Raw genomic sequence first — 27443 nt, 5'->3', positions numbered from 1 at the left:
GTGACCCAGCAATCCCATTCCTAGGCATATACCCTGAGGAAACCAGGGTTGAAAAAGACCCATGTATACCATTGTTCATTTCAGCACTGTTTACAATAGCTAGAACATGGAAATACCCTAGATGTCCATCAATAGATGAATGAATAAAGAAGCTGTGGTACATATACATGATGGAATATTACTCAGCCATAAAAAGGAACACATTTGAGTCAGTTCTGATGAGGTTGATTAACCTAGAACTTATACAGAGTGAAGTGAGTCAGAAGGAGAAAGATAAATATTATATTCTAATGCACATATACGGAATCTAGAAAAATGGTACTGAAGAATTTATTTGCAGGGCAGCAATGGAGAAATAGACATAGAGAATAGCCTTACAGATTTGGGGAGAGGGGAGGAGAGGGTGAGATGTATGGAAAGAGTAACATGGAAACATAGATTACCGCATGTAAAATAGATATCCAAAGGGAATTTGCTGTATGGCTTAGAAAACTCAAACAAGGGGCTCTGTATCAACCTAGAGGGGTGGGATGGGGCGGGAGATGGGAGGGAGGTTCAAAAGGGAGGGGGCATATGTATCCCTGTGGCTGATTCATGTTGAGGTTTGACAGAAACCAACAAAGTTATCTAAAGCAATTATCCTTCTATAAAATTTTTTTTTAAATGTTGGCTTTCTATTGGTGACAATAAAGCAATATCTAAAGGTGGAGATAGAGGTGACCTTATCCCCCTTTCCACACACTCCACAGCCTTCCCACTGTCAACATCCCGCAACAGAGTGACATTTTGTTCAACTGATGAACCCACATTGACACATCACCCAAAGTCTGTAGTTTACAATAGGGTTCACTCTTGGTGTTGTGTGTTTTATGGGTTTGGACAAAAGTATAATGACATTTCCATCATCCTGGTATCATGTAGAATAATTTTTACTGTCCTAAAAATCCTCTCTGCTACCCCTATTCATCCCTTAACTCACACCTTTATTTTCTGGCAATCCTCTTTTTACTGTCTTCATAGTTTTGCCTTTTTGAGAATGTCATATACTTAGAATTACATAGTACTCAGCCTTTTCAGATTGGCTACTTGCACTTAATAATGAGCATTTAAGTATCCTCCATGTCATCTCATGGCTCAGTAACTCATCTTTTTTTTTTTTTTTTTTTTTTTTAAATGCTGAATAATATTCCATTGTCTGTTTGGACCAGTTTATCTATTCACCTACTGAAGGACATCTTGGTAATTATGAATAAACTTCTATAGGTAATTCATAGATTAAAAAAATATTTTCTTTCATTTAGGGAATATAGGGAATTCCATGATGGTCCAGGAGTTAGGATTCCATGCTTCCACTGATGGGGGGCCTGGGTTCCATCCCTAGTTGGGTAACTAAGATCCCACAAGCTGCACATGATGCAGCCAAAACACCAACAAACAAACATAAAATCGACCAGCTTACTTTCAATATGCATCCAATATAGATGGAAAAGTTACCTCATTTGATCTACTTCATGTTTTATCTTCATGTTAATTGCATTATTGTTAGTGTTAGCATATTAATTTTTTCCATCTTTCATGTATTTGTTTTAAAGAAGGAAAATGTAATAAAACACCTAAATGGATGTACAAAGAAGTTCCATTACAATACAGAGATGGTTGTTTTTCAGAAACTGAACATGTTAACTAATAGGCAGAGAAGGATGGCAATGCTTGATAGCCCATTGCTGGATGAAAGTTTAAATTTGAAATAAGAAAAGTGGTTCGAAGGTAACAGAGTAGATGTGGTGATCCTATAGGATACACAGATGTGTGCTAGAAATAATGTGCCTGGCTGTTTTAAATAACAATTAAAAATAAATTGCCTGACTGCTTAAAAATGACAAATTACACATACACACTAGATGGTAAAGGAAGTGGAAACTTGGTTTGGAATTTTGTCCTTAATATAGCCAGAGCAGCATTTCTCACCAGGATACAAGAAAGCTATACTTCATGGTTTGAGTCTGAAGTCTGCATGGATACATAACATGGGCTTAAATGTATTCTTACAGACCAGTCATTTGAAGAGATGGCATTTCAGGCTTTCTTTTTTTTTTTTTTTTTATTTTGCCAAATATCAAAATGAATCCGCCACAAGTATACATGTGTTCCCCATCCTGAACCCTCCTCCCTCCTCCCTCCCCATACCATCCCTCTGGGTCGTCCCAGTGCACCAGCCCCAAGCATCCAGTATCGTGCATTGAACCTGGACTGGCATCTCGTTTCATACATGATATTTTACATGTTTCAATGCCATTCTCCCAAATCTTCCCACCCTCTCCCTCTCCCACAGAGTCCATAAGACTGTTCTATACATCAGTGTCTCTTTTGCTGTCTCGTATACAGGGTTATCGTTACCATCTTTCTAAATTCCATATATATGCGTTAGTATACTGTATTGGTGTTTTTCCTTGTGGCTTACTTCACTCTGTATAATAGGCTCCAGTTTCATCCACCTCATTAGAACTGATTCAAATGTATTCTTTTTAATGGCTGAGTAATACTCCATTGTGTATATGTACCACAGCTTTCTGATCCATTCATCTGCTGATGGACATCTAGGTTGCTTCCATGTCCTGGCTATTATAAACAGTGCTGCGATGAACATTGGGGTACACGTGTCTCTTTCCCTTCTGGTTTCCTCAGTGTGTATGCCCAGCAGTGGGATTGCTGGATCATAAGGCAGTTCTATTTCCAGTTTTTTAAGGAATCTCCACACTGTTCTCCATAGTGGCTGTACTAGTTTGCATTCCCACCAACAGTGTAAGAGGGTTCCCTTTTCTCCACACCCTCTCCAGCATTTATTATTTGTAGACTTTTGGATAGCAGCCATTCTGACTGGTATGAAATGGTACCTCATAGTGGTTTTGATTTGCATTTCTCTGATAATGAGTGATGTTGAGCATCTTTTCATGTGTTTGTTAGCCATCTGTATGTCTTCTTTGGAGAAATGTCTATTTAGATCTTTGGCCCATTTTTTGATTGCGTCATTTATTTTTCTGGAGTTGAGCTGTAGGAGTTGCTTGTATATTTTTGAGATTAGTTGTTTGTCGGTTGCTTCATTTGCTATTATTTTCTCCCATTCTGAAGGCTGTCTTTTCTCCTTGAAATGAGAAATGAGTATATTACCCAAAGCAATTTATAGATTCAATGCAATCCCTATCAAGCTACCAACAGTATTCTTCACAGAGCTAGAACAAATAACTTCACAATTTGTATGGAAATACAAAAAACCTCGAATAGCCAAAGCGATCTTGAGAAAGAAAAATGGAACTGGAGGAATCAACCTACCTGACTTCAGGCTCTACTACAAAGCCACAGTTATCAAGACAGTATGGTACTGGCACAAAGACAGAAATATAGATCAATGGAACAAAATAGAAAGCCCAGAGATAAATCCACGCACCTATGGACACCTTATCTTTGACAAAGGAGGCAAGAATATACAATGGATTAAAGACAATCTCTTTAACAAGTGGTGCTGGGAAATCTGGTCAACCACTTGTAAAGAATGAAACTAGAACACTTTCTAACACCATATACAAAAATAAACTCAAAATGGATTAAAGATCTCAACGTAAGACCAGAAACTATAAAACTCCTAGAGGAGAACATAGGCAAAACACTCTCTGACATACATCACAGCAGGATCCTCTATGACCCACCTCCCAGAATATTGGAAATAAAAGCAAAAATAAACAAATGGGACCTAATTAAACTTAAAAGCTTCTGCACATCAAAGGAATCTATTAGCAAGGTGAAAAGACATCTCAGGCTTTCTAACCAAAACTACCAGCTTTGGGCCAAAGGCCAGCTGCCCTTTCTCACTTCTTTATCTAGAGCTACCACCCTATTTTGGGTCCCCAGAAATAGAAAGTGAACCACAACTTTGAAATTTTGTACTAACCTTGTTAAATGGCAAAAAGGAACAAGTGCAGTTAATATTGATATTTTTAAACCAATGTGTCAAAAATAATATTATTTCAACATGTAATCAAGGTAAAGATTGTTATTGAGCCAAAAATTGTTTTATACTGTCTTTGATATCCATTATGCACTTTACACTTACAATGTATCTCAGTTTGGACCAGATGCATGTTAAATCCTCAGAATCCTCTTGTGGACAGTGCTACTATATTGAATAACCCAGGGTTTGCAGTATTATTAGTTATAATTTTTATGGGTACAAGGGAGAGAACATATTTCTCAGTGGTTAGAAGGACGGTTCTTAGTTTGGGTTCCCCAGTAGCAGACCCTGAGACAAGGATGTGAATGGAAGTAATTTATTTTGAAAGTGATTCCAGGAAACACTTGTAGGGAGTAGAGAAGTGAGACAGAGAAGGGAAGGAAGCCAATAAGCAGTGTGTTAGCAAGTTTATTACTCAGGCAACTGGACTCCTTCCTGTGAGGTCATCCTGGGAGACAGAATTGTTGCAACTGATAGGCAAGGGCACTGGGGCATTTGTCCACCCACTCTGTATCCATCATTGGTCGAGTGTTGACTCCAGGGGTTTTGACTTGACTTGAATATGGCCCCAGTGTGTTTCCACAGGCAGACAAAAGGCCCTTCAGCAGAGAGTTGCAGATAAGCAGTGAGCTGCCTTAATTTTGGAAGAATGTCAGAGGGTATGAGCTGGGAAGTAACAGCTTCTGCTCCAGCAGGTCACACCTCAGGAACCCCAGAGACTTGATGTCACCAAGACTCTCCTTTATCCTGTCATGCTGTTCACTTATGCATCCTTCCTGAAATAGTTCTTGGCACACAGGAGGTGTTTAATAAACAGTTGTTGGCTGAATGACTTTCCTTTGGATTCCTGCTTTATTCTTTCAGGTCTCTCCATGTAAATGGAAGACAGGGACACCAGCAGTTGTAGGTCATATCCTTATAACTCCCTCACCAGAAAGGAACGAGAGAGTTTCTCTTTCTAAATTTAGGAAAAACAAAAATGAAAAACAACAAAAATATTCTCAAGAATAAAAGCCAGTTGGCCTGGTGTGGGCCATAAGGTCACATGGGCCATGGGCATGGCCATGGGCCAAGTTCTCTGGGCATGGACATGGCAGATTTTGATTGGCTAGATTTGAGTCAGGTGTCCGCTCCTGAGGTTACAAGGCGGTTAGATTACTGGAAGGAGGAGTAACAAATAAATTGTCACCATATTCAGAACTGTGTATACCCAATGAAGTATGTTTAAATGTGAATGCCATTTGTCCTTTAGGTCTTCATTGAAAATGCTTGAGGAGCAGCACTGTCTCAGCTGAACCATTTTGGTACTGCTCTTAAACCTGCTGCAGATTTAACACTTGATGCTGTGATTAGTTGGCAAATATTATATGGGCTATTTAATAATTTATAGTTGGTGCAGGTACAAATTTGCATCATGTGTCCCTGAGATTTGTTTGGAAATTAATCAAGTGCAAAAAGATCAAATCTCCTTAGATGTCATCTTGTCATCCTCACTAGAGCCAATGGCTGGCTTCATTAACTTAGCATAATACGTTCAGTGTTCGTCCATGTTCTAGCATGCATCAACGTATCTATCTTTTTAGTTACATACAAAGTAATATTTCAAATTAATGCCATAGTAATGCCACATTTCATTTTATCCATTTATTGGTTGATGTACACTTGGATCCCCGATCCCAATTCATTTTGCACTTTTATGAATAGTGCTGCTATGTCATTTATATAAAAGTTTTCATGTGGACAGTTGTTTCATTTATCTACCTAGGAGGAGGATTGCTGGTTCATATAGTAACTTTGTGACTGTACCATTTTACATTCCCACCAGCAATGTATGAGGGTTCCAGTTTCTCTATATCCTCCTCATCACTTGCTATTGATTTTTAGTTAAAGTATTGAGCCATTTAAGATCAAGAAACAAGTGCAGATAGAGGCCTTATCACATCTTCCCCTGTTTGTAAGCTCTGTGCTGGCCTATGGCCATGCGCCTAGAATGCAGTCACTGAACATCTGCTCAATGATGAAAGGAAACCCTTTTATTTGTATGTTGCCTTTGGTTTTACAAAGTACATTCATAAATTGCAAGGCTCATGATAACCCTCTAGGGAGTAGGAAGAGGAGGGATTTCCTATTGTAGACCTGAGACAGGTACTGTAATAAGTGAAGCATCTAGAGCTCTGGTCCCCTGGCTCCAGATCCAGTTTTCTCTGTGCAATTCAGCACTGGATTTCAACATCTCTTCAAAATGTCATATTAGTTAATGTTCAGAAAAGAATGCCAAGAAGTTTCAAGAGATCTTAGTTAAAAGCCAAAAAGACAGAAGACACTGAGGGACTGAGTGTATTTGGTAGTTTGGCGATGGCTAATTATGGTCCTGAGATAGTTGTTGGAACTGGAGAGAACAGTGTGGGGAGTCTGGCAGAGAAGTCACTAGTCTTCCAACCTCAGCAAGAAATTTCTTCATTTTTGAAGTAGAACTAGTAGCTGAGTGCTTACAGGACTGGGAAATGTAGGGAATTTAAAAGGGAATTATAAATTAGGTGAGGACTGATTATATAGGTTATAGATTGCATTATCTGAGAAAGAGCAACATTAGAAAGGATGTAATTGAAAAATTACAGATTTCAGCTCTAATTGTCTTTTTTTGCAACAGAAAATTTAAACAGTCATGAAATATCAAGAAAGTAGTATGATACAGCCCCATCATGCCAATCAACAAAAAATGATCAAGTTTCTGCCATTTTTATGTTTGACCTATAACAATGTTTGAATATATTAAGGTTTTCTATAAAATCATATCTCCCCTGCTTTATTGATATATAATTGACAATCCAAAATGTAAATATTTAAGACATACAAACAACCTAATGACTGGAATATATATGTGTGTGTGTGTGTGTGTGTGTGTATAGTAAAATACCACAACCAGGGCAATCAACATAGCCATCACTTCACACCTTAACCATTTTCCTTTTTAATGTTGAGAATGTCTAAGATCTACTGTCTGAGAAAAGTAAAAATACACAGGGCAATATTGGTCAACTGTAGCCACATTTCTGTACACCATTTGTGTAGAACTTATTCATTTTGCATAACTGAAGCCAAAAGCCATTATTTTAGAAAACAATTTACTTACTTATTTACTTTTGGCTGTGCTGAGTCTTCGTTGCTGCACATAGGCTTTCTTTAGTTGCAGAGGGCAGGGGCTACTCTCCAGTTGTAGTGCATGGGCTTCTCATGGTGGTGGCTTCTCTTGTGGCAGAACATAGGTTCTAGGGCACACGGGTTCTGTCACATGGGTTTAGTTGCGCCTCAGCATGTGGAATCTCCCCGGACTAGGAATGGAACCCATGTCCCCTGCACTGGCAGTCTGATCCTCATCCACTGTTCCACTAGGGAAGTCCTCAAAAGCCATTATTAATAACACCATTTTAGCCAAGGTACAAGGGAAATTGTCAAAGAATAGCAACATGATCTTGTTAAAAGTGCTACAGATTTTGATCTTTCTTCATTTAGGGTGGAAGGTAAGAGAAACTACTGAGCTGGTAAGATGGTTGTACAAATAACTGAAGACTTATGAGTGGAAGTTCAAGATTTTCTTCATTCAGTCCTACAAGATTTTCTTCATTCAGTTCATACAGTGTACTGTACACACTTTGCATGTACACTGTACATCCACCAGTGAGACAGACCATGCTGGACTTGAACTTGAGCCCAAATCAGGATTCATCATTTACTCCTTCAAAGACCTTGGGCAGGAGCTGTCCTTGAGCCTTATCTTTCTTATCCCTAAAATAGATATGATAATACTTTCTTGAATAGGGCATTGTTAGAGTCAAAAGTGAAGTAAGGTCCCCAGAAAGTGCCTAACCTGGGTTCTATAACATATGCCATTGCTATTCCACAAGGCCCTGAGCATCTGATGAAAGAAATCATAATGCAGTCTCTCGCACGCTCCATGTTCCCCTTTCCTAATCTAAGAGGGCAGTAAAAAGCTCACAGAAGTTCTCCACACAGTGTAGTGTGTGAGATGCCAAAACCTGTCCCTAATGGCAGCATGGATTCATCTTCTAAAATCATTTGAGCTCCTCTAATCTGTTACCTTGCAGCTCTACAAACATAATCTTCTAAACTCTGCTGTTGTGTAAGGTCAAACGCTTGGCTACAGGTTGTGTTGTCCAATCCAAGTTCCTGTGTCCCAGGTACAGTGAGGCCAAAACCCAAATGTTGTAGTTTGGGGCAAAGAAAGGTTTATTGCAATGGCCAAAAAGAAGTACAGGCAGCTCATGCTTTAAAGACCCAAACTTCATGATGGATTTTGGGGTGGTTCAGTGGTAAAGAATCTGCCTATCAATGCAGGAGACATGGGTTTGATCCCTGAGTTGGGAAGGAAACAGCAACCCACTCCAGTATTCTTATCTAGGAAATCCCATGGACAGAGGAGCCTGGTGAGTTAGTCCAAAGGGTTGCAGAGTCAGACAGGACTTACTGACCAAACAAACAACAACAAAGGGTGATAGTCCAGGTGGTGTGATTAACTCCTGCACTATTCTCTGACTGGTTGATGATGAGGTAACAGGGAAGTATCAGGGTTTAACATCATCAGTGCTCAGGTTCCAGCTGGTGTGGGGGCTCCCTGCTTATGATCATCATGCAGTTAACTTCTTCCATCTGGTGGGGGTTTTAGTCTCTGCAGAACAACTCAGGAATATGCATCAGACATTTTTATCTACCTACTTCAGGGAGGAACTAAAGATTCTGTGACTGCTGCATGGCTAATCTATTGAAAAAGTTTTTAGGTTATTACATATTCACATTCTTCCAGTCATCCTTGAGCCAGCCTTTTGTGACTCAGAGGAGGCCTGGGAGACTGAAGCTTTTCTACAAACAAGAGACAGGCAGAGGGCATGGGGTGGGATCTATTCCAGGAAAGCCCCACAGGGTCCAGCTCCATTACAATTGGAGACCCTCCCACAGCGTCCTTGTTTGGTCCTGATGAGGGCAGCATGCCCAGAGAGCGGGCTGCTATCTCCTTCTGCCAGCTTTCTCCTGGTCTTCACCACAGCTAAGGGGCGGTTTTCATGTAGCCTGCCCCTCCTTCTCCGTCTTCTGGGTGGGGGCCTGGGCTCAGGGCGCGCCCTTTGGTAGCATTTGCAGCCAGGTGCCCAAACGTAGTCGCCTCTGTTAGGCACCTTGTGTACGCAGTTCCCCTAACTGGTTCCATCAACTGAGCCTGCAGCCTCATCTCACACCTGCGTGTAGCCCCTGACAGGGTCTGCCTGGCCATCCCTTGGTGCTGGGGCCCCCACCGCTCCAGGCCTCACGAGCAGAGGTGCGGAGCGGGAGGCCAAGGGAGGTCAGGGCCTGGCAGAGCACCAGTGCTCCACTCCCTGAAGCAGGTGGTTCTGTCTCCCTAAGAGGGGACCGCGGTGGGACTGAGCCTCCAGCCTCCCCGCAAGCGCCTTCAGGAGCAGCTCCGCCGCCAGAGCAGTGCGACCCCGGCCCGCGCCCGCCCCCGCCGGCAAGATGCGGAAGCCCAACCCGCTGCAGGATGCGAACTTCTGCTCCCGGCTCTTCTCCTGGTGAGAGCCCGCCTGGGCTGACACCCGCGCTGCCTCAGGGCCAGTGTCTGACGCCGCCTGCGCCTTTCAGGGGCTGACACGGTCCGGGGTCAGGCCCAGGGAGCGCTTCCGTTTTCCGCTGGTTGCTTGTACTGGTGGGGTCACTTCACGCTGGCCGCGGGAGGTCCTTGCCTGCTTCCTGGACAGTGCTTCAGTGGTTGTGGGGAAGGGCGGCAGGATCTGGGGGAGTGACCTGGTGGCCCGGTGCAGGGTCTCCCTGCCTTCCAGCTCACCGCCTGCCAACCTCCTGTGCCTGTGAGCAGGAGGGGCAGCGGCAGGATCAGGAGTCAGGGAGGCTGAGAATCTAGGCTGCCCAGCGAGGAGCGCCCTCCTCACCTCAACATCACTCTCTCTCTCTCATTCTGTCTCTCTCTCCCCATCCTTAGTGGCCTTCCCCAGTACTGCTTAGGAATTCCCAATTCTGACCTGGATTGGCAGCCTTGTTTCCCCCTTAAGAAAACAGGTTATGAACAGCTTCATTTATCTAATTAATGCCCTGGATCCTTGTCATCTTCCAACAATGTCCCCACCTTTTTCTATATTCTTTAGGTGACAGCTGAGTTCCAACTGCACCAGACTCCCTCTGTGGGTTTATGACCATGTCTCCCTCTTCTTCTGTGTGTGTCTCTCTCACTGTATGTCCTGGTACCTAGTTGTAACAAATTTTATGTGTGTAAAAACATTGTTTTTATGTAATGAATGGGGCTACTATTCTTGACTATGTTTTGTTTTTGCCTGGGACACAAAGCCTTGATTGGAGTTATGTATTTGACCATCCCCTTTCCTTACTGTGAATATTTCCTCTTCCACCTTTGAGGAGGACCACTCTGGGGATGGGGTCCCTGAAGAACCTGTGGGGTCTTATCCAAATATCTAGCCTTTAGAGAAGCAGTGCATGGTCTTGAGGTAGGTGATCCTGCCCACATGTCCTATGGTTTTGAAATCACTGAAGGATCCCTGACCTGGGAGGAAACACACAGATGAAAAACAGCTCAGAGAGGGAAAGCTCTTAACTAAAGTTTTCTGTGTAGTAACTGAAACTACTAACTAGTTGGACTTTAATCATACTTGGATTATTAGATCTTTTGTTCCTGGACCCTAAGCCATTCATCTTTCCCGTATATTCTGATATTTCCTTTTTTTATATGGGAGATCCTTGGGGATCCCCATGGGATGGAAGGTCTTATGATTTTTTTGATTGTGGTGTATTTAGTGTGTGCAGCTACATCTCTTGGCCATTTGGTGGTCCTTAAGGAAAGAGGGGGCCTTCCCTGGTGGCTCAGTGTTAAAGAGTCTGCCTGAAATGCAGCATACCTGGGTTCGATCCCTGGGTCGAGAAGATCCCTTGGAAGAGGGCATGGCAACCCACTCCAATACTTTTGCTTAGAGAATTCCATGGACAAGGAGCCTGGTGGGCTACAGCCCATGGGATCACACGGAAGTGACTAAGCAGCAGAAGCAAGCAAAGAGAGGCCTTGAAGAAGGAATATGGTATGGTTACCGCAAATAATAATGAAGCAAGCAAACATCTCGTTAACTTTAGGCAGAGCCAGGAACTCTCCAGGCATGTTCTGTTTGTGGATTTTCAAAGTGCCTGTGCCTGGAAGTGGAAAGGTTAGGACTTCTCATTAATTTGGGTAGACACCCACTTCCAGTTTTCCTGCTGAAGCAGAAGGAGCTGGTACCTCTTATTTCATACCTGAAAGTACCGAAGCAGAGAGGTTGAGTACTTTTTTAAAACTTTTTATTTTACCTTGAAGTGTAGCCAATTAACAATGTTGTGATAGTTTTAGGTGAACAGCAAAGGGACTCAGTCATACATATGCATGTATCCTTTCTCCCTCAAACTCTGGAAGGTTGAGTAAGTTGCCTACCATCACACAGCTAGTGGTGAAAGACTTGGACCCCAAACCAAGCAGTCTGGTTCCCGAAGTCTTTTTCACCCTGTATGTAACTGCTACACTGAGCTGCTTCTATTGGGATCCTTGTTCTTAAATGCAGAGAGAATTCAATTCTAAAGACACCTTTGGTCTTGTTAGCAGGAGTCTCTCAAGGGAAATTCTTAAAGTTCTTGCTGCTGGAGATGATGCATATGAAACATCTCTATAAATCAAGCTTTAGGGTGACTGTTCTCAAAATATGCCTCTCAGACCTGTAGCATCCTCCTTACCTGGGAGCTTGTTAGAAATCAAATCCCCCCTGCACGCCTTCTAGACCAATTCTGGAAAGTTAGAAACCCTGGCAATGGGGGTTAAACAAGCTCCAGGTGATTCTGATGGAAGGTGGAGGCTGGCTTCTGTTTTAATCCTCCCATTGGTAATGTTACTTCAATGTTAACTTTTAAAAACGGGCCCAGACTTTGCGAAGTGAGACATGATCACCATCCTGTATGTAAAGTCTGAGCTACCTTCGTGATTTCCTTGTGTCCCCCACTTGCTGTCATGGGGAAAGTTGGAATGAGCCTAGGCAGGAAGTGCTGCCCAGAGACAAGGTCCACCTTGGAGAGAAGAACTGAGTTTTCATCTTCTCATTGGGTGTTTCCTTTTCTCACATTTCAGTTCAGTTCAGGCACTTAGTCGTGTCCAACTCTTTGTGACCCCATGGACTGCAGCACGCCAGGCTTCCCTGCCCATCACCAACTCCCAGAGCTTGCTCAAACTCATGTCCATTGAGTCAGTGATACCACCCAACCATCTTATCCTCTGCTGTCCCCTTCTTCTCCTGCCTTCAGTCTTTCCCAGCATCAGGGTCTTTTCCAATGAGTCAGTTCTTCTCATCAGTTGGCCAAAGTTTTGGAGTTTCAGCTTCAGCATCAGTTCTTCCAATGAATATTCAGGACTGATTTCCTTTAGGATGGACTGGTTTGATCTCTTTTCCCACGGTTCAAAAGCATCAATTCTTTGGCGCCTGGCTTTCTTTATGGTCCAACTCTCACATCCATACATTTCACCTGCTTTCTAAACTTGTAACTAATGCCAGTAACTAGCTTACTGACTTTATACAAATTACCTCACTGGGGTTTTAGTGTTTTCACAGCACACGTTGGATTTAAGGTCTAAAAGAAGTCATGCATTATAGCTAATGGTAGTTGTTGTGAATTTTAGAAAAGAATATAATTTTTTTTATTTCTGTAAGTAATTTAAAACTATAGAAGAAGAAGAAAGGAATAAAAATTAATTTCTATTAGCTAAGTACACTTGTTGGTATTTTGGTTGTTTCTCCATCCTTCTCCTAGAAATCTTCATGCACACGCACAGTTCTCCTTTTACTTTTTAATAGAAATTATAGCTTGTGGTTTTTAAAATTAAATTTTACTGGAGTATTATTGCATTACAGTGTTCTATTAGTTATGTACACTGTTTCTATAAAATTAAATGTCTTTGAATCCTGATTCCTTCTTAATTTTCAATGGTTAACATTTATTTGTAGCATTAAATAGTATTCAAAATGTGGTACTTTTAAAATTTATTCTCTGAATTAAACTTTTTATTTTCTATTGAGCTATATCCAACTAACAATTCTGTGATAGTTTCAGGTGGACATCAGATGGACTCAGCCATACACACACATGTATCCACTCTCCCTCAAACCCCCTCCTATCCATGCTGCCATATAACACTGAGCAGAGTTTCCTCTGCTGTACAGTAGGTCTTTGTTGGTTAGCCATCTTAAATACAGCAGTGTGTACATGTCTCTCCCGAACTCTCTAACTATCCCTTGCTCTCATCACTCGCCCTGGCAACCATGTTTCTTCTCTAAGTCTGTGAGTCTGTTTCTGTCAAATGTGGTATTTAATTGAAATGTATGCAGTCTTTCATTTTTGTTAACACAGTTTATTGCTAACAAGGATGTGATGCATATCCATGACCATATATTTTGATGGATCTTTTTTTCTATATTTCCAGAAGTAGAATAATTGGTGAAAGGCTTTTTTCCATAAGATTTGGACCAATTCCCCCTCTTAACAGCCCTACTGTGCTTACATCATTGCCAACTTTGAGTACCTAAATTACATTTTTTTTCTAGGTCTAAATTTAAAAATAATTCAAACAGTTTTAATTTGAATCTATTTGATTTGTAAAGAGAAATGTATGTCTTGACCATTTATTTGTCTTTCTTTGAATTTTCTATTAATGGATTTTTTTCCTAAGAGGCATTTATATTTTTGAAATAACCTGTAATAGTGCATATAATACTTTTTCAGATTTTCACTTGTACTTTAATTCAGTTTAGAGGTTTTAATTTATATGTCATTTATTATATTGAGCTTTTCTTTTTGGTTTCTACTGTTGCTTTTGTAATATGTCTTTTAAAAATCCTAGCATCATTTAAATCTCTGTAAGCATTTTATTTTAGCTCTTTTCTGTTTCAATTCTAACATTAAAGGCAGCTAGAATATTTTGGGGCTTCCCTGGTGGTTCAGATGGTAAAGAATTTGCCTGCAATGTAGGAGACCTGGGTTCGATCCTTGGGTTGGGAAGATCCCCTGGAGGAGGACATGGCAATCTACTCTAGTATTCTTGCCTGGAAAATCCCCATGGACAGAGGAGCCTGGTGGGCTACAGTCCATGGGGCCACAAAGAGTTGGACATGACTGAGCGACTAAGCATAGCTCACAGAATTATTTTTAGTATTTGATATGATAGGCACCTGTTTTTTCCCCCCTGAAAGAGCTCATTTCTCCTCATCCGCATTAATGTGAATAAGTGACGTAGTTTATGAACCGTGTCCAGTCTGCTGAGCCTCTCCCTGGCGATGTCCCTGCTCTCTTCACTGCAGGCTCTAGGGTGAGCTCTGCATTTCTCTCCCCCCTCTTCCCAGAGGCCAGCAGGTTAGGGGGTGAGTGCAGGACCTGTCCCCAGGGATGAGGATGGGGCAGGGCCTTGGATTAGATGCACTTGGCCATCAGGGAGTGGTTACATCCTCGCTCCCCTGACACTGGCCACGTTTCAGTCCATGAACTGTCCCCTTGCAAAGGGAGTGTGGATGTGGAAACTGCCACTGGTCTTAAGACAGACTGTCTAGAGACTCTTGTTAAAGAAGCTGATGACATGAGGAGGATGTGAACTGGCTGAGGGCTGAGATAGTTTAGGGAGGTTTGTCCTGTAAGGCCCTTAGTAACTATCAGTTGTAAAAGCATAGAAATGTTTAATTTCAAACTAGGATTCTTTGCAGCATTTTCAGAATACCAGTTGTTGTTCATTAACAGTGAGAGATCCACATGTTGTAGATGGAGGCTAGGTGAGCTCTACAGGGCTCTTTGGCCTTAATCTGTTCCCTGTAAATGTTCAGTTTAATGAATTTTTGTAATTTTATACAATAGCTATGGCCTCAACCAAGATGTAGAACATATCAAAGGTGCATTCAGATTTACTTCTATATCATTTGGCAAAATAAACTGCCTAACAAATTTAAATTTATCTCCTGTAGTTTATTTTATTCTTGACTGTGGGGCTCTTTCTAGTCCTGCATCTCCTCAGCTTGAAGAGGTACCAGGCTATGTCTTTTCAGGTGTGTCAAGTGGATAATTTGCCTTTCTGAGTCTTCCATGGGTCTCCTGATCATGTATACTCCCTTCTTTCTGTTGACCTGAAACAAATAGACTGTCAGATATTTCTCCAGCAAAGATGAGTTTATTCGGGATCAGCAGAGAATTGCAGTTCAAGCTTTGCAACCAGAGTGACCCCATGTGCAAGTCCCCAAAGGGCAAGAGATGTAGAGCACTTTTATAAAGGGAAAAGGAAGTTGAGAGGGCTGTTCATCAAAGAGTCCATGGCTTTTCACTGGCTGAATCCTTGCCAGAAAAGAAAAGGAATATTTCTTCCTGTTGAGTGCTGCTATTGTTGTAACCTCATCTATCAAAGTTATAAGAGGCTTTCTATTGGGATCCACATGGGATTACTCAAGAGCACTGTTGTAGTGACAGCTGCTCTTTGTCTGGTGGGATTTTGTCCTGTTCAGAGCATCACTGACCCTCTCAGCATCCCAGGGAGGTGTTCTCTTCAGGTGTTCACCCCACTTTCGAGAGGCCAATACTAATAGGTTATGTGGCTAGTTCACGGTCATATACCCAGGAAGTGGCAAAGTCTAGACTCTAACACAGGAACATTTCCAAATGAGGCACATCAGTTGCCATTTTTGTTTCTCATTAAATTTTTTAAAACTGTGGGAAATGTACACAACATAAATTTACCATCTGGATGATTTTTAATCAAATGGATCAGTATTGTTAACTCTCTTCACATTACTGTACAACCAATTTCCAGAACTCTTTTCATCCTGTGTGTGTGTGTGTGTGTGTGTGAAGTCGCTCAGTCGTGTCCGACTCTTTGCGACCCTGTGGACTGTAGCCCGCCAGGCTCCTCTGTCCATGGGATTCTCCAGGCAAAAATACTGGAGTGGGTTTCCATTTCCTTCTCCAGGGGATTTTCCCACCCAGGGATCAAACCCTAGTCTCCTGCTTTGCAGGCAGACGCTTTATCCTCTGAGCCACCAGGGAAGCCTGGTGTGCTATTAAAACACTAACTCCCCACTTCCCTGGCTCCCAGCCCCTAGCTACCACAGGGCTGCTTTGTTTCTCTCAGAATTTGACTGCTCTGAGGACTTCATGTAAATGCATAAAATATTTGTCCTTTGTGATACACCACTTTACAATCCCACTGTCAGTATACAAGGGTTCCAGGTTCTCCAAATCCTTGCCAACACTTATTTTCTCTTATTTATTTTCATAGTAGCCCTCCTAATATGTGTGTGGTGATGTCTCAGTGGGGCTTCCCAGATGGTTCAGTGTTTGTAAAGAACCCTCCTGCCAATACAGGAGATGGAGGGGCCAATCCCTGGGTTGGGCAGTTCCCCTGGAGAAGGAAATGGCAAAAACACTCCAGTATCCTTGCCTGGGAAATACCATGGACAGAGTCTGGTGGGGTACATAAAGTCCATGAGGTCAATAAGAGTCAGACGTGACTTAGTGACTGAGCATGCATGATGTCTCAGAGTTTTGATTTGTATTTCCCTAAGGATTACTGTATAGAGCTTCTCTATCTTTGGCTGCAAAGAATATAATCAATCTGATTTTGGTGTTGACCATCTGGTGATGTCCATGTGTAGAGTCTTCTCTTGTGTCGTTCGAAGAGGGTGTTTGCTATGACCAGTGCCTTTTCTTGGCAAAACTCTATTAGTCTTTGCCCTGCTTCATTCCATATTCCAAGGCCAAATTTGCCTGTTACTCTAGGTGTTTCTTGACTTCCTTCTTTTGTATTCCAGTCCCCTATAATGAAAAGGACATCTATTTGGGGTGTTAGTTCTAAAAGGTCTTATAGGTCTTCATAGAACCATTCAACTTCAGCTTCTTCAGCATTACTGGTTGGGGCATAGACTTGGATTACTGTGATATTGAATGGTTTGCTATGGAAACGAACAGAGATCATTTGTCGTTTCTGAGATTGCATCCAAGTACTGCATTCCGAACTCTTTTGTTGAGCATGATGGTTACTCCATTTCTTCTAAGGGATTCTTGCCCTCAGTAGTAGATATAATGGTCATCGGAGTTAAATTCACTCATTCTAGTCCATTTTAGTTTGCTGATTCCTAAAATGTCGACATTCACTCTTGCCATCTCCTGTTTGACCACTTCCAATTTGCCTTGATTCATGGACCTGACATTCCAGATTCCTATACAATATTGCTCTTTACAGCATCAGACCTTGCTTCTATCACCAGTCACATCCACAACTGGGTATTGTTTTTGCTTTGGCTCCATCCCTTCATTCTTTCTGGAGTTATTTCTCCACTGATCTCCAGTAGCATTGGGCACCTACCGACCTGGGGAGTTCCTCTTTCAGTATCCTATAATTTTGCCTTTTCATACTGTTCATGGGGTTCTCAAGGCAAGAAACTCTTGAGAGTCCCTTGGACTGCAAGGAGATCCAACCAGTCCTTTCTGAAGGAGATCAGCCCTGGGATTTCTTAGGAAGGAATGATGCTAAAGCTGAAACTCCAGTACTTTGGCCACCTCAGGCGAAGAGTTGACTCATTGGAAAAGACTCTGATGCTGGGAGGGATTGGGGGCAGGAGGAGAAGGGGATGACAGAGGATGAGATGGCTGGATGGCATCACTGACTCGATGGACGTGAGTCTGAGTGAATTCCAGAAGTTGGTGATGGACAGGGAGACCTGGCATGCTGCGATTTATGGGGTAGTGGATTCATGTTGATGTATGGCAAAACTAATACAATATTGTAATTAACCTCTAATTAAAATAAATAAATTAAAAACAAAAAACAAAAAAAAGATTCAGACACGACTGAGCAGCTAAACTGAACTGAAGGATTACTGATTTTGAGCCTTTTAAATTTTAAAGAATTTTAAAATTATGTGCAAGAGGAATTTTAAAGAGAGCCTTTTGGGGCAGGGTGTCATCATCTGGGTAAGTCCCAGTGCTAATTTCCTGTGTGTTTTCTGTGAGGAATGACTGTAGGATAAATGACCTACCATGTTTCACATTGGCTTATGGTAAAGCTCACAGATTTATACTTGTGCTTTGAAAGGAAATTGATAGATAGAGATATTAAAAGTCATGGAGATGCTGAACTGGAGTGGAGAAGGAAATGGGAGGAGGACAGTTGAGGCCCTGGGTCCTCAGTACACTGCTATATCTAAAGTTCAGCCTTCTGACTCCTGGACTGGGCTGCTTTGGTGGTGCCAAGGTACCAGGATTAGCAAAATCTGAAGTCCGGTCTCTCTTATTGCTTCTTTATTGATTCATGGACATTCATACATTCAATAAACAATTCTTGAGCATCTCCTCTGTATCCATGCTGTCCTAGGAAAAGTGGAATAAAAGAAATGTGATCTCTCTTCCATGGGTTATTAGTCTGGCTTTGAAAATTTGCTTACCCTGGCAAGATCAATAAAATGATGTTCATATTTGGACTATTTCTGCATATTAGCTATTATCATTTAAATAATGCATAAATGGATTTGAATAGGGTCTTTTTTCAGGGGATCCTCTGTGCAGATACTGTTTTTTCCATTTAAATTATGTAATTTGCACATAAGTTGCCGTTATATAAATATTATATTCTACATCAAATTTTCATGCACTAGATTTAACTTCTATTGATTATTTTCTGACTTTATTGTTCCTTTGGTTTGCCTACATTTATTGTCTCCTGTTTATATAACAGCAAGTATTCATGGGTTCCTTCATTAGTTAAAGGGTTATAATTCATTGTCCTTTATTTATTTTGATTCTCAAAGTATCCCAGGTTTGACTAGTGAGAGCCATTCAAGCTGGCTTTGCTGTCCTTCCTACACATCCTCATGATTCCTTGAGTGTTTCCTTATTTTATGGCCCAAGATGTCCCAGGTGCATCTTGGACTTTCTCTGTCTATTGGTCTCAGCCTGTATATAGTGATGCTGTTGCTGGGAATGCTTGGGACTGTGCTTACCTGGGCCAGTACTAGTTAAGCAGCCCCTACAGACATTCCCTTTCTGGAGCCAGTGTTGTGACTGGACCAGGTCTTGTGGTGTCTCAGCAACAACCATCAGGGAACTTTGGAATGACAAGATGCATCACTCACAAGTCCTGGAGGGTACCTGAGTGACACAGTGAGGTCCTGGGTAGAGAGAGAGAGCTCATGAGCAAGCCTGGACTTGGGGTTCTGCCTTTTTTGGGGTTGGAGTATCGGGTGTCTAGGATGTCACAGGTTCACTTTTTATTGGTGAATTAAAAAAAAATAAGAGTGGCAATTAAAGTATGAGAAGGAAGAAGGAAGCTGTCAGTGAGATGGCCTGTTATCAGGTCAACCAGAGCTTTCTAAAAGCGGGAACTTCATGGGTGGGGTGGCCTGGCTCTTTATCTAGTTGTGTATCTGGTGCGTGTTCATTGGAGATGGATGTCTATAAAGTGGATGTCTCTAAAACTTAATGTCAGGCATTCACAGTAAAATAAAAATAATTATCAGGTGTTGACACACACTGCCCCATCCATAGAACCAGTCATTTCTTCAAGGAAACTTCGTTCCTTTTAGGGAAAAAGGATATTAAAAAGTCAAGATCTAGGTGAAGGAGGCTAAAAGGCAGAAACTTCCAGTTATAAAATAAATACGTTATAGGGCTCTAATGTCCAGTATGGTGATTATATAATAGTTAACCATATTGTATTGCATGTTTGAAAGCTGCTAAGAAAGTAGATCTTAAAAGTTCTTACCACAAGAGAAAAAATTGTAACCATGTACGTTAAAAATAAAAATAAAACAAAACCTCAAGATCTGAGGGCTGGAATGTTCTTTGCTACCAGTATATTACACATTTTAGGGCCTCTCAGTGTGTGGAATTAGCATGTGTACATATATATATATATATATATATATATATATATGTGTGTGTGTGTGTGTGTAAACACATATCTAATTTTTCCCCTATATCTCTATGTATTTAAAATGTATTTTTTCTGATGCCCATGAATATAGGATCTAATTAGACAGAGATGTGTAATTTGGATATATGTGACTCTCCTTTCAATTTTTAACAGGTGGCTAAACCCTTTGTTTAAAATTGGTCACAAACGGAAGTTAGAACAAGATGACATGTACCCGGTGCTTCTGGAAGATCGCTCCCAGCGCCTTGGAGAAGAGCTGCAAGGGTGAGCACAGGCAGCAGGGAGAAGGGAAGGGAGAGTGAGAATTTCCACATGGGGCTAAAGGTACATGTGGGGGAGGCTTTGCCTTCCTCTGGGTTCTTCTGAGCCTCCTCTCCTGACACTACACACTCATCCCCTCAGGCTGACCCCAGGCTTAGCCCACTTTGGAAGCTGGGGGAGTCCATGTTCTCTGTGCATCTGTGGACGTGGAGGGAGCCTGCAGCCACAGCCCTGGAGGCTGAGCTCTGTCCCTGGAGGTGGGGCCCCTGGAGGAGGGTGTCTGCCCTCCTGAGCTGCTCATGAACTGTGAGTCCAGCAAAGCTTGGCAGGAACTTGTTTCCAGAATCTGGGATTTTTCCCCTCAAGTCCTGTTTCTCTGGTGCTTCAGAGTCTGCACCACTCATCTTTCAGGAGACCTGTGAGCAGTTAGCCAGCATCTGTGCAGCAGCCGCAGAGAGCCCTGTAGTGCCGGCTGGTCTCTCTCCCATCCCCCATTTTCCCTTTGGTGGACACACTGTTCTTCACTGTGCTTTGTTTCTCATCGCAGGTACTGGGATCGAGAAGTTGAGAGAGCCAAGAGAGATGCACGGGAGCCTTCTTTAACAAAAGCAATCATAAACTGTTACTGGAGCTCCTATGTAGTTTTGGGATTTTTTATGTTTCTTGAGGTAAAAGCTTTTACATATGGTACATTGCTTTTCACCATACGCGGGTCGGTACTGAGATGGACAAGTGTGGAGAGAGGTCAGTGGTTTAAGGTTTGAGGCTAAATTTCGTCTAGGAAACATGATGTAGCTCAGTGGTTGTATCTTTTGGAAAAAATATTTATTTATTTATTTAGGCTATGAGTCTTCATTGTTGTGCGTGGAATTTCTCTAGTTGCAGTGAACGGGGGCCACTCTCTAGTTGCGGTGTGCAGGCTTTTCATTGCAGTGGCTTCTCTTGTTGCAGAGCACGGGCTCTAGGGCACACGGGCTTCAGTAGTTGTGGCTTGGGGGCTCTAGAGCACAGGCTCAGTAGTTGTGGCACACGGGGTTAGTTGCCCCACAGCGTGTGGGGTCCTCCTAGGCCAAGGATTGAACCCATATGCCCTGCATTAGCACATGGATTCTGAACCATTGAACCACCATAACACACTATGGAAAAACCCAAATTAACTTTTTGGCCAATGGAATATTTTCCTTTTAACCCTTAAACCATAGTGTCGTGGATAGATTGCATGGAAAAGAAAAGACATGTTATACCATATTAGGATCTTGTTAGCACTCAAGGAATGATATAAATGCTAAAAGTGATCCTTGACCAAAAGAAGATCCTACAACCTCAAGGAATATGTGCCTCCTGGTTTGGAGGAAGTAAACTTGGACCTGAGCCCCAGTAACATAAGACATTTTACAGACCCTCAGCAAGTAATTGTTAACTTGCCCATCACATCTGATAAATGGTTTCCTAAAAAGGGACCATCCACTTCCTGTGGAACAGAACCTGGGGCCCTGTGTCTGGGCTGGATTTGCCAGAGCTCCCAAGTGCACACATTTCCCTGGGCTGCCCCCTTGCCATGGGCCAGGTCACCCAGGCCAGAGACCCCTTGGGGAGGAGTTCCAGCTTCACCACGAATCGTGGAGAATCCAGGCACCAACCATGCTGGTTTCTGTCCTGACTGTGGGGCTAGTTTGATGGCTGAAGGAGCAGTTTTGGTATCCTGGCATTGGCAGAGGGTGGAGGAGGGGATGTGGAGGGCAAACCAAAGGCAGAAAGCTGTGAAGTCAGTGACCTCCATGACCCTGGAAGTCCTGGGTCAAAATCCCCCAGTGACACAGTGCTGTCACCTGGGGACACAGTGCCGTCAGCCCCCTGTTCTGGCTGAGCCTGCTGGGGTTCTGCTGCAGACCCCTCTGTGTGGCTCGTGCTCTCCGTGGTCCCTGAGTGCTGCCTTAGGGACACGGGCGGCCTGTGAGTGTGTGAGAGCAGGAGGGATGGAAGATGCAGTTGCTGTGAAAGGGTTGTTTTAGGTGAAGAAGGTGTGAGCTGTCCTCAGTCCATTGTGTTGGGGTGAGGTGAGTGGGTCAGGTGGTTTACAGGTGGGCATCATGGCTCTTGTTTAAAGGCTGTGCTGTGCTGAAGGGCACTGCAGGCAGTGGACAGCTGGGCAGGTGAAGTCCACCCCACACAACTGGAGAGAATCTGCCAGCTCCCAGGTGACTGGATGGTCCTGGGAGATGGAGCTCTCATTGACAACAAATGTGGGTTGGCCATTGTGTCAGAGGATGGGGACAGGTATGTGGGTCAGAGTTCCACCTTTGAGAGGGCTCTGACCATGTAGATACCTCAGTGTCTTGTGAAGGGAAGGATGGAGTGTTGATTTCCAAGTTGTCCAGCCCCAGGAATACTTCCTGCTGGGGATCTAGGAAGACCAGGCCTGGGGCTGCATAAGGTGCAACTGGTAGAGCCCTGTCCCCTTTTGTAGGAGGCTGGTTTTTGGGCAGTCATGGCAGAGAAGTGGGGAGTCTAGGACCTGGTGAATAGGGAGCCTCATTCTCGGTAGTAGTACTAGAAGTACTGTTCGCAGTAACAAGAGCTCAAACTCAGTAGACATGGTGGTGGCCACAGAAGTACTATTAGTTTAGTAAGTGGGGCTTCCCTGGTGGTTCAGTGGTAAAGAATCCACCTGCCAATACAGCAGACATGGGTTTGGTCCTGGAGTCAGGAAGCTCCCTGGAGAAGGAAATGGCAGGCCACTCCTGGGTATTCCTGCCTGGGAAATCCCATAGACAGAGGAACCTGGCAGGCTACAATCCTTGGGGTTGCAAAGAGTGGGACATGACTTAATGACTGAGCACACACACCCAAACAATAGTAAGTACTCAAAAAAAGTTATGCATTAGGAACTGCTATGAGCACTTTATATGTAATATCACTTTTATTCCTTTGGCTGACTCAACAAAGTTTTAGGTATCATATAGTCTGCATTTTAGAATAGAGGACACTGAGTCTAAGTAGTTACATGGCATGCCCGTGGTCACAGGAAGCAAAAAGGACAGCTTGAGTTTCCATCTCAGTGCTCTGATTTATGAGCCTGATCATCTCAATGAGCTTGTCCAGGGTCAGGAAGGCTTGTCTTGAGAGCTTTGTCTTAAAGGTCTTAGATAGATGCACCTTGAACTTGGCCTGTGTAAATTCTAAGTCGCTTCATTCATGTCCAACTCTGTGTGACCCTATGAACTATAGCCTACCAGGCTCCTTCTGGCCATGGGATTCTCCAGGCGAGAATATTAGAGTAGGTTGCCATGCCCTTCTCCAGCAGATCTTCCTGATCCAGGGATCAAACCTGCATCTCTTATGTCTGCTGCATCAGCAGGTAGGTTCTTTACCACTAGCACCAGCCAGGAAATCATAATAAATAAATAAGATGCTAAGAACTTCCTGCAGCAGGTAAGTCAGATGGGATCATAAATGAGGGTAGAGTCCAGGTGACCATGTCCCCTGTGGGCTGCAAATGGCTAGGGTGTTAACAGCGGCAGCAGCATCACGCTGCCTTCAGATGGACCAGGAGCCTTGCAGAAACCACCTTCCCCTCATTACCATCCTTTTGTGGTCTTTGTTTCCTTGGCTGTGCTAGGTCTTCATTGCTGCAGTCAGGCTTTCTCTAGTTGTGGCAAGCAGAGGCTACTCTCTAGTGATGGTGCTTGGGCTTCTCATTGTGGTGGCTTCTCTAGTTGTGGAGCACAGACTCTAGGACTTGTTGGCATAATTTGTGGTTATAGGTTTAGTTGCTCTGTGGCATATGGTATTTTCCTGGACCAAGGATAGAACCTGTGTTCCCTGCATTGGCAGAAAGATTCTTAACCACTGGGAATCAGGGAAGATCATGGCATTACTCCTTAATGAGGCTGTTTGTTCAACTGGGTTATTAAATATTGACTCTCAGCAGAAAATTTCAGACACTAAAGCAGTAATGACCTGTCTTTATTTTGTACTCCTTCTTCGTAAATTTGTTGCATCTATCAGTATTCTGTTTGGTGACTTTACTCTTATTTCTCCTGTATTTATAACCATATAGGCTCAAATGGAGAGCTAAGTAATAGGCAACAATGATTCCCAAAGAAAATCACAAATTTTGGGACCATTTGGGATGGCAGGTGTTAGTGCTGGCTTCTGGTGGAAAGTCCCAGGCTTGTAGGCTACAGCAATGGACTGCCCTCGGCCATACCTGGGCTGACATTCTTGCCTCCCTGTGTGAGCCTCCAGATTTCTATTTCAGTGAAGTTTATACAAAGTCTGTTTTACAGTGTACAGTGTGAGGGGCTCTTAGAACCTCTAGGGGTGAATGATGGGGCTTGCTGGAAATGTGACAGACAGTGACTTTTGTGTTCTTGAGAACTGATGCTCCTGCTCTGATCTGATCATCATACTCATAATTTTCAGCTAAACAGTGATCTCTTCTCTGTAGTAGATGAAGCCTTTCGTGTCCTTGTGGAAGGTGAGGCAGTTGGTGCAGCCTGTGAACATGTGGGTGCGTGTGTGCAGAGCAAGACAGGAATCTTGGGGTTTAATGTCACATCCATTTGAGGAATGGGAACAGCTTTCTGTAAATATCCTAGTTGGGCACTAGTTGAGCAGAAAATGCTGTTAGTTGTGTTTCATGATTGATGTTTTGGATTCTCCTTCCCTTCCTCTTGCATGTGGGTTCCTCAACTCAGACAGAAGAAAGCTATCAAAAGCAAGCCTGTCAGTTGATTATCACATCTGTGTTAGTAAGGAGGGATTGCTTAAAAGGAAAATCTTGTTCCAAAGTTGAGTTCCTGAAAGATTTCCATTCTTTTGGTCCTTTGTCTTTTGAGAAGTCTGTGGAGGAAATGATGTTGAGGGCCGAGGTGTTTACTTTTGGTGACCTGGATTTGTATTGAGTGTTTGGTTTTCCTTGATGGGGGAGAAGGGGACCTTCAAAAAGGAAGAATTAGGTTGTGTGTTGGAGTGGCCATTTGGCAAAGTGAGCAAGTGTTGCACTTTTTTTTTTCCTTTAGTTTTGGGAAAGAAAATTGTTTTCCTTAAGTCTTACTCAGGGGGTAAGCCTCAATTTCCTCCAAATCGTTGGAATAGGATTTTAATTTTTGCTTTGGGGAAGAGACGATTGGTAACATTTCTTCGAAACCAGCACCTTCAATGTGTGGTTAATGGCAGACCACAGGAGCATCATTTTTTTTTTTAGCTTGACTTCTGCCATGTTTAATTTTTGATTCTGGGGGACATCCCAGCTTCTAGAGGGTAGAGACATAATGACACAGAGCCTGCTGGGGCCAGGGGCCTGGGAACCTCCCCAGCCTGGTTTCTTTGTGATACTCTGGCAGAGGATGGGTTCCGTTCTCTTCATCTATAGACATGTGCAGTTCAGGGTGGGAGACAGTGGGTGTGTTTGTGCCAGTGTCTCACTTTATAAAGATTCTTAAACAGAAGATGGTAAAAGCATGTCTCCTATGCATGACTTGCTGTTGGGTTGGGATGTTGAGAGTACAAGGGACAGGGGCAGGCTGACAGCAGGGCTTGTTTATGGAAGCAAATTTCTTACCCTCTGCTACTTTTGTTCTTATTAATCTTAAGGTCTAATTGGTATTTTGCCAAATGCATTCTAAAGTACTGGTTGCAATATCTAAAGCACACAGCTTCCAGAGTGTACTAAGCCCAGTGTACTAAAGCATTTGGGCTAAGGTTAAAACTATTGTCTGCTTATCTTATAGAAAAGAGTAGATCTGGATTTTTTTTTTTTTTTGATTAGTCATGGATGTAGCATTTTGTCAAAATGCCTTTTTAACATGCTAATAATAAAATTAAAACTTGTGTTAAAAAATTTGATATGGCTTGCATTTCTAATTAAGGCTTTTTTTTTTTTTTTTTTTTTTTCCATTTAGGAAGGGACCAGAGTAGTTCAGCCCATGTTTTTGGGGAAAATGATTAGTTATGTTGAAAACTATGATCCCAGTGATTCTGCTGCTTTGCACGAAGCCTACGGCTACGCGGCAGGGCTGAGTGCCTGCGTGCTCGTGTGGGCCGTTCTGCACCACTTGTACTTCTATCACATGCAGCGTGTGGGGATGAGGCTGAGAGTAGCCATGTGCCATATGATCTACCGCAAGGTAAGTGCCACTGGGTAACACAATGTGTACCTCCCCTGAAGCATCAAGGACATTTTGGGAAAGTTCTCTGTAAATTTAACAATTTGTAACTAGGATCATTTATACTTTACTAGAGCAGTGTGCTCGGGCTTTCAGATGGCTCAGTGGTAATCAGCCTGCCAATGCAGGAGACACTGGTTCAATTCCTGGGTCTTGAAGAGCCCCTGGAGAAGGAAATGGCAAACCTCTCCAGTATCCTTGCCTGGGGAATGCCATGGAGCCTGGCAGGCTACAGTCCATGGGGCTGCAAAGAGTTGGAACCGACTAAACAGTAACAGAGAAGCTTGCTATTTGTATCTAGCCAAGTTTGTTGTTGTTTAAGCAAACTTCACCAATGTATAATGGAAAGTTTTCTATTGAGATCAGATCAAGGCTGCCTTCAACATCTAGCCATAGGTTGTTGCATAGTATCTATTACATTTGTAACAAAATCTAACTAAAAAATAAGTATCAAAAGTATCACATTGATTTTCAGTGTTTTCATCCCTAAATCTCAAACTAGTATTTATGGAAATTTTGTTGTTGTTCATTAAAACCTTCATTTATATCAAAGTTATATTTGAAAATGAACTTGGATCTATAAAATTAAACCTAGGAGAATGGAATGTGTTTGAGAAATGGAATTATTTTATTTTTATATGGCCCATCTAATCATATTCAACTGATAGCTCAGTTGGTAAAGAATCCACTTGCAATGCAGGAGACCCCAGTTCGATTCCTGGGTTGGGAAGATTCTCCAGAGAAGGGATAGGCTACCCAACAAGTATTCTTGGCCTTCCCTCGTGACTTAGGTGGTAAAGAATTCACCTGCAATGCAGGAGGCCTGGGTTTGATCCCTGGGTTGGGAAGATCCCCTGGAAAAGGGAAAGGTTACCCAACTCTAGTATTCTGACCTGGCGAACTTCATGGACTGTATAGTCCATGGGGTCGCAAAGAGTCAGACACGACTGAGTGACTTTCACTTCACTAACCAATTTTTCAGTAAAATTGTGTTACCTAAATAAAC

The 27443-nt window shown here is 42.7% G+C and overlaps 1 protein-coding gene across 1 annotated transcript in view; it reads left to right on the top strand.

Moving 5' to 3' along the window:
* The window catches only part of LOC147361939 (ATP-binding cassette sub-family C member 4-like), a 185959-nt gene that overhangs the window by 8511 nt on the left and 150005 nt on the right, over window positions 1–27443 (top strand). Inside the window, 3 exon segments of the mRNA XM_086330259.1 lie at window positions 20160–20270; window positions 20815–20935; window positions 26174–26398. Of these exon segments, the coding sequence (XP_086186385.1) occupies window positions 20160–20270; window positions 20815–20935; window positions 26174–26398 (457 nt within the window).

The sequence above is a fragment of the Bos grunniens genome, chromosome 12, assembly GCF_055505025.1.
Source record: "Bos grunniens cultivar Pamir isolate PY7600 chromosome 12, Bosgru_T2T1.0, whole genome shotgun sequence".
NCBI classification, from domain to species: Eukaryota; Metazoa; Chordata; class Mammalia; order Artiodactyla; family Bovidae; genus Bos; species Bos grunniens.
This window is presented reverse-complemented; position numbering and strand designations above follow the sequence as displayed.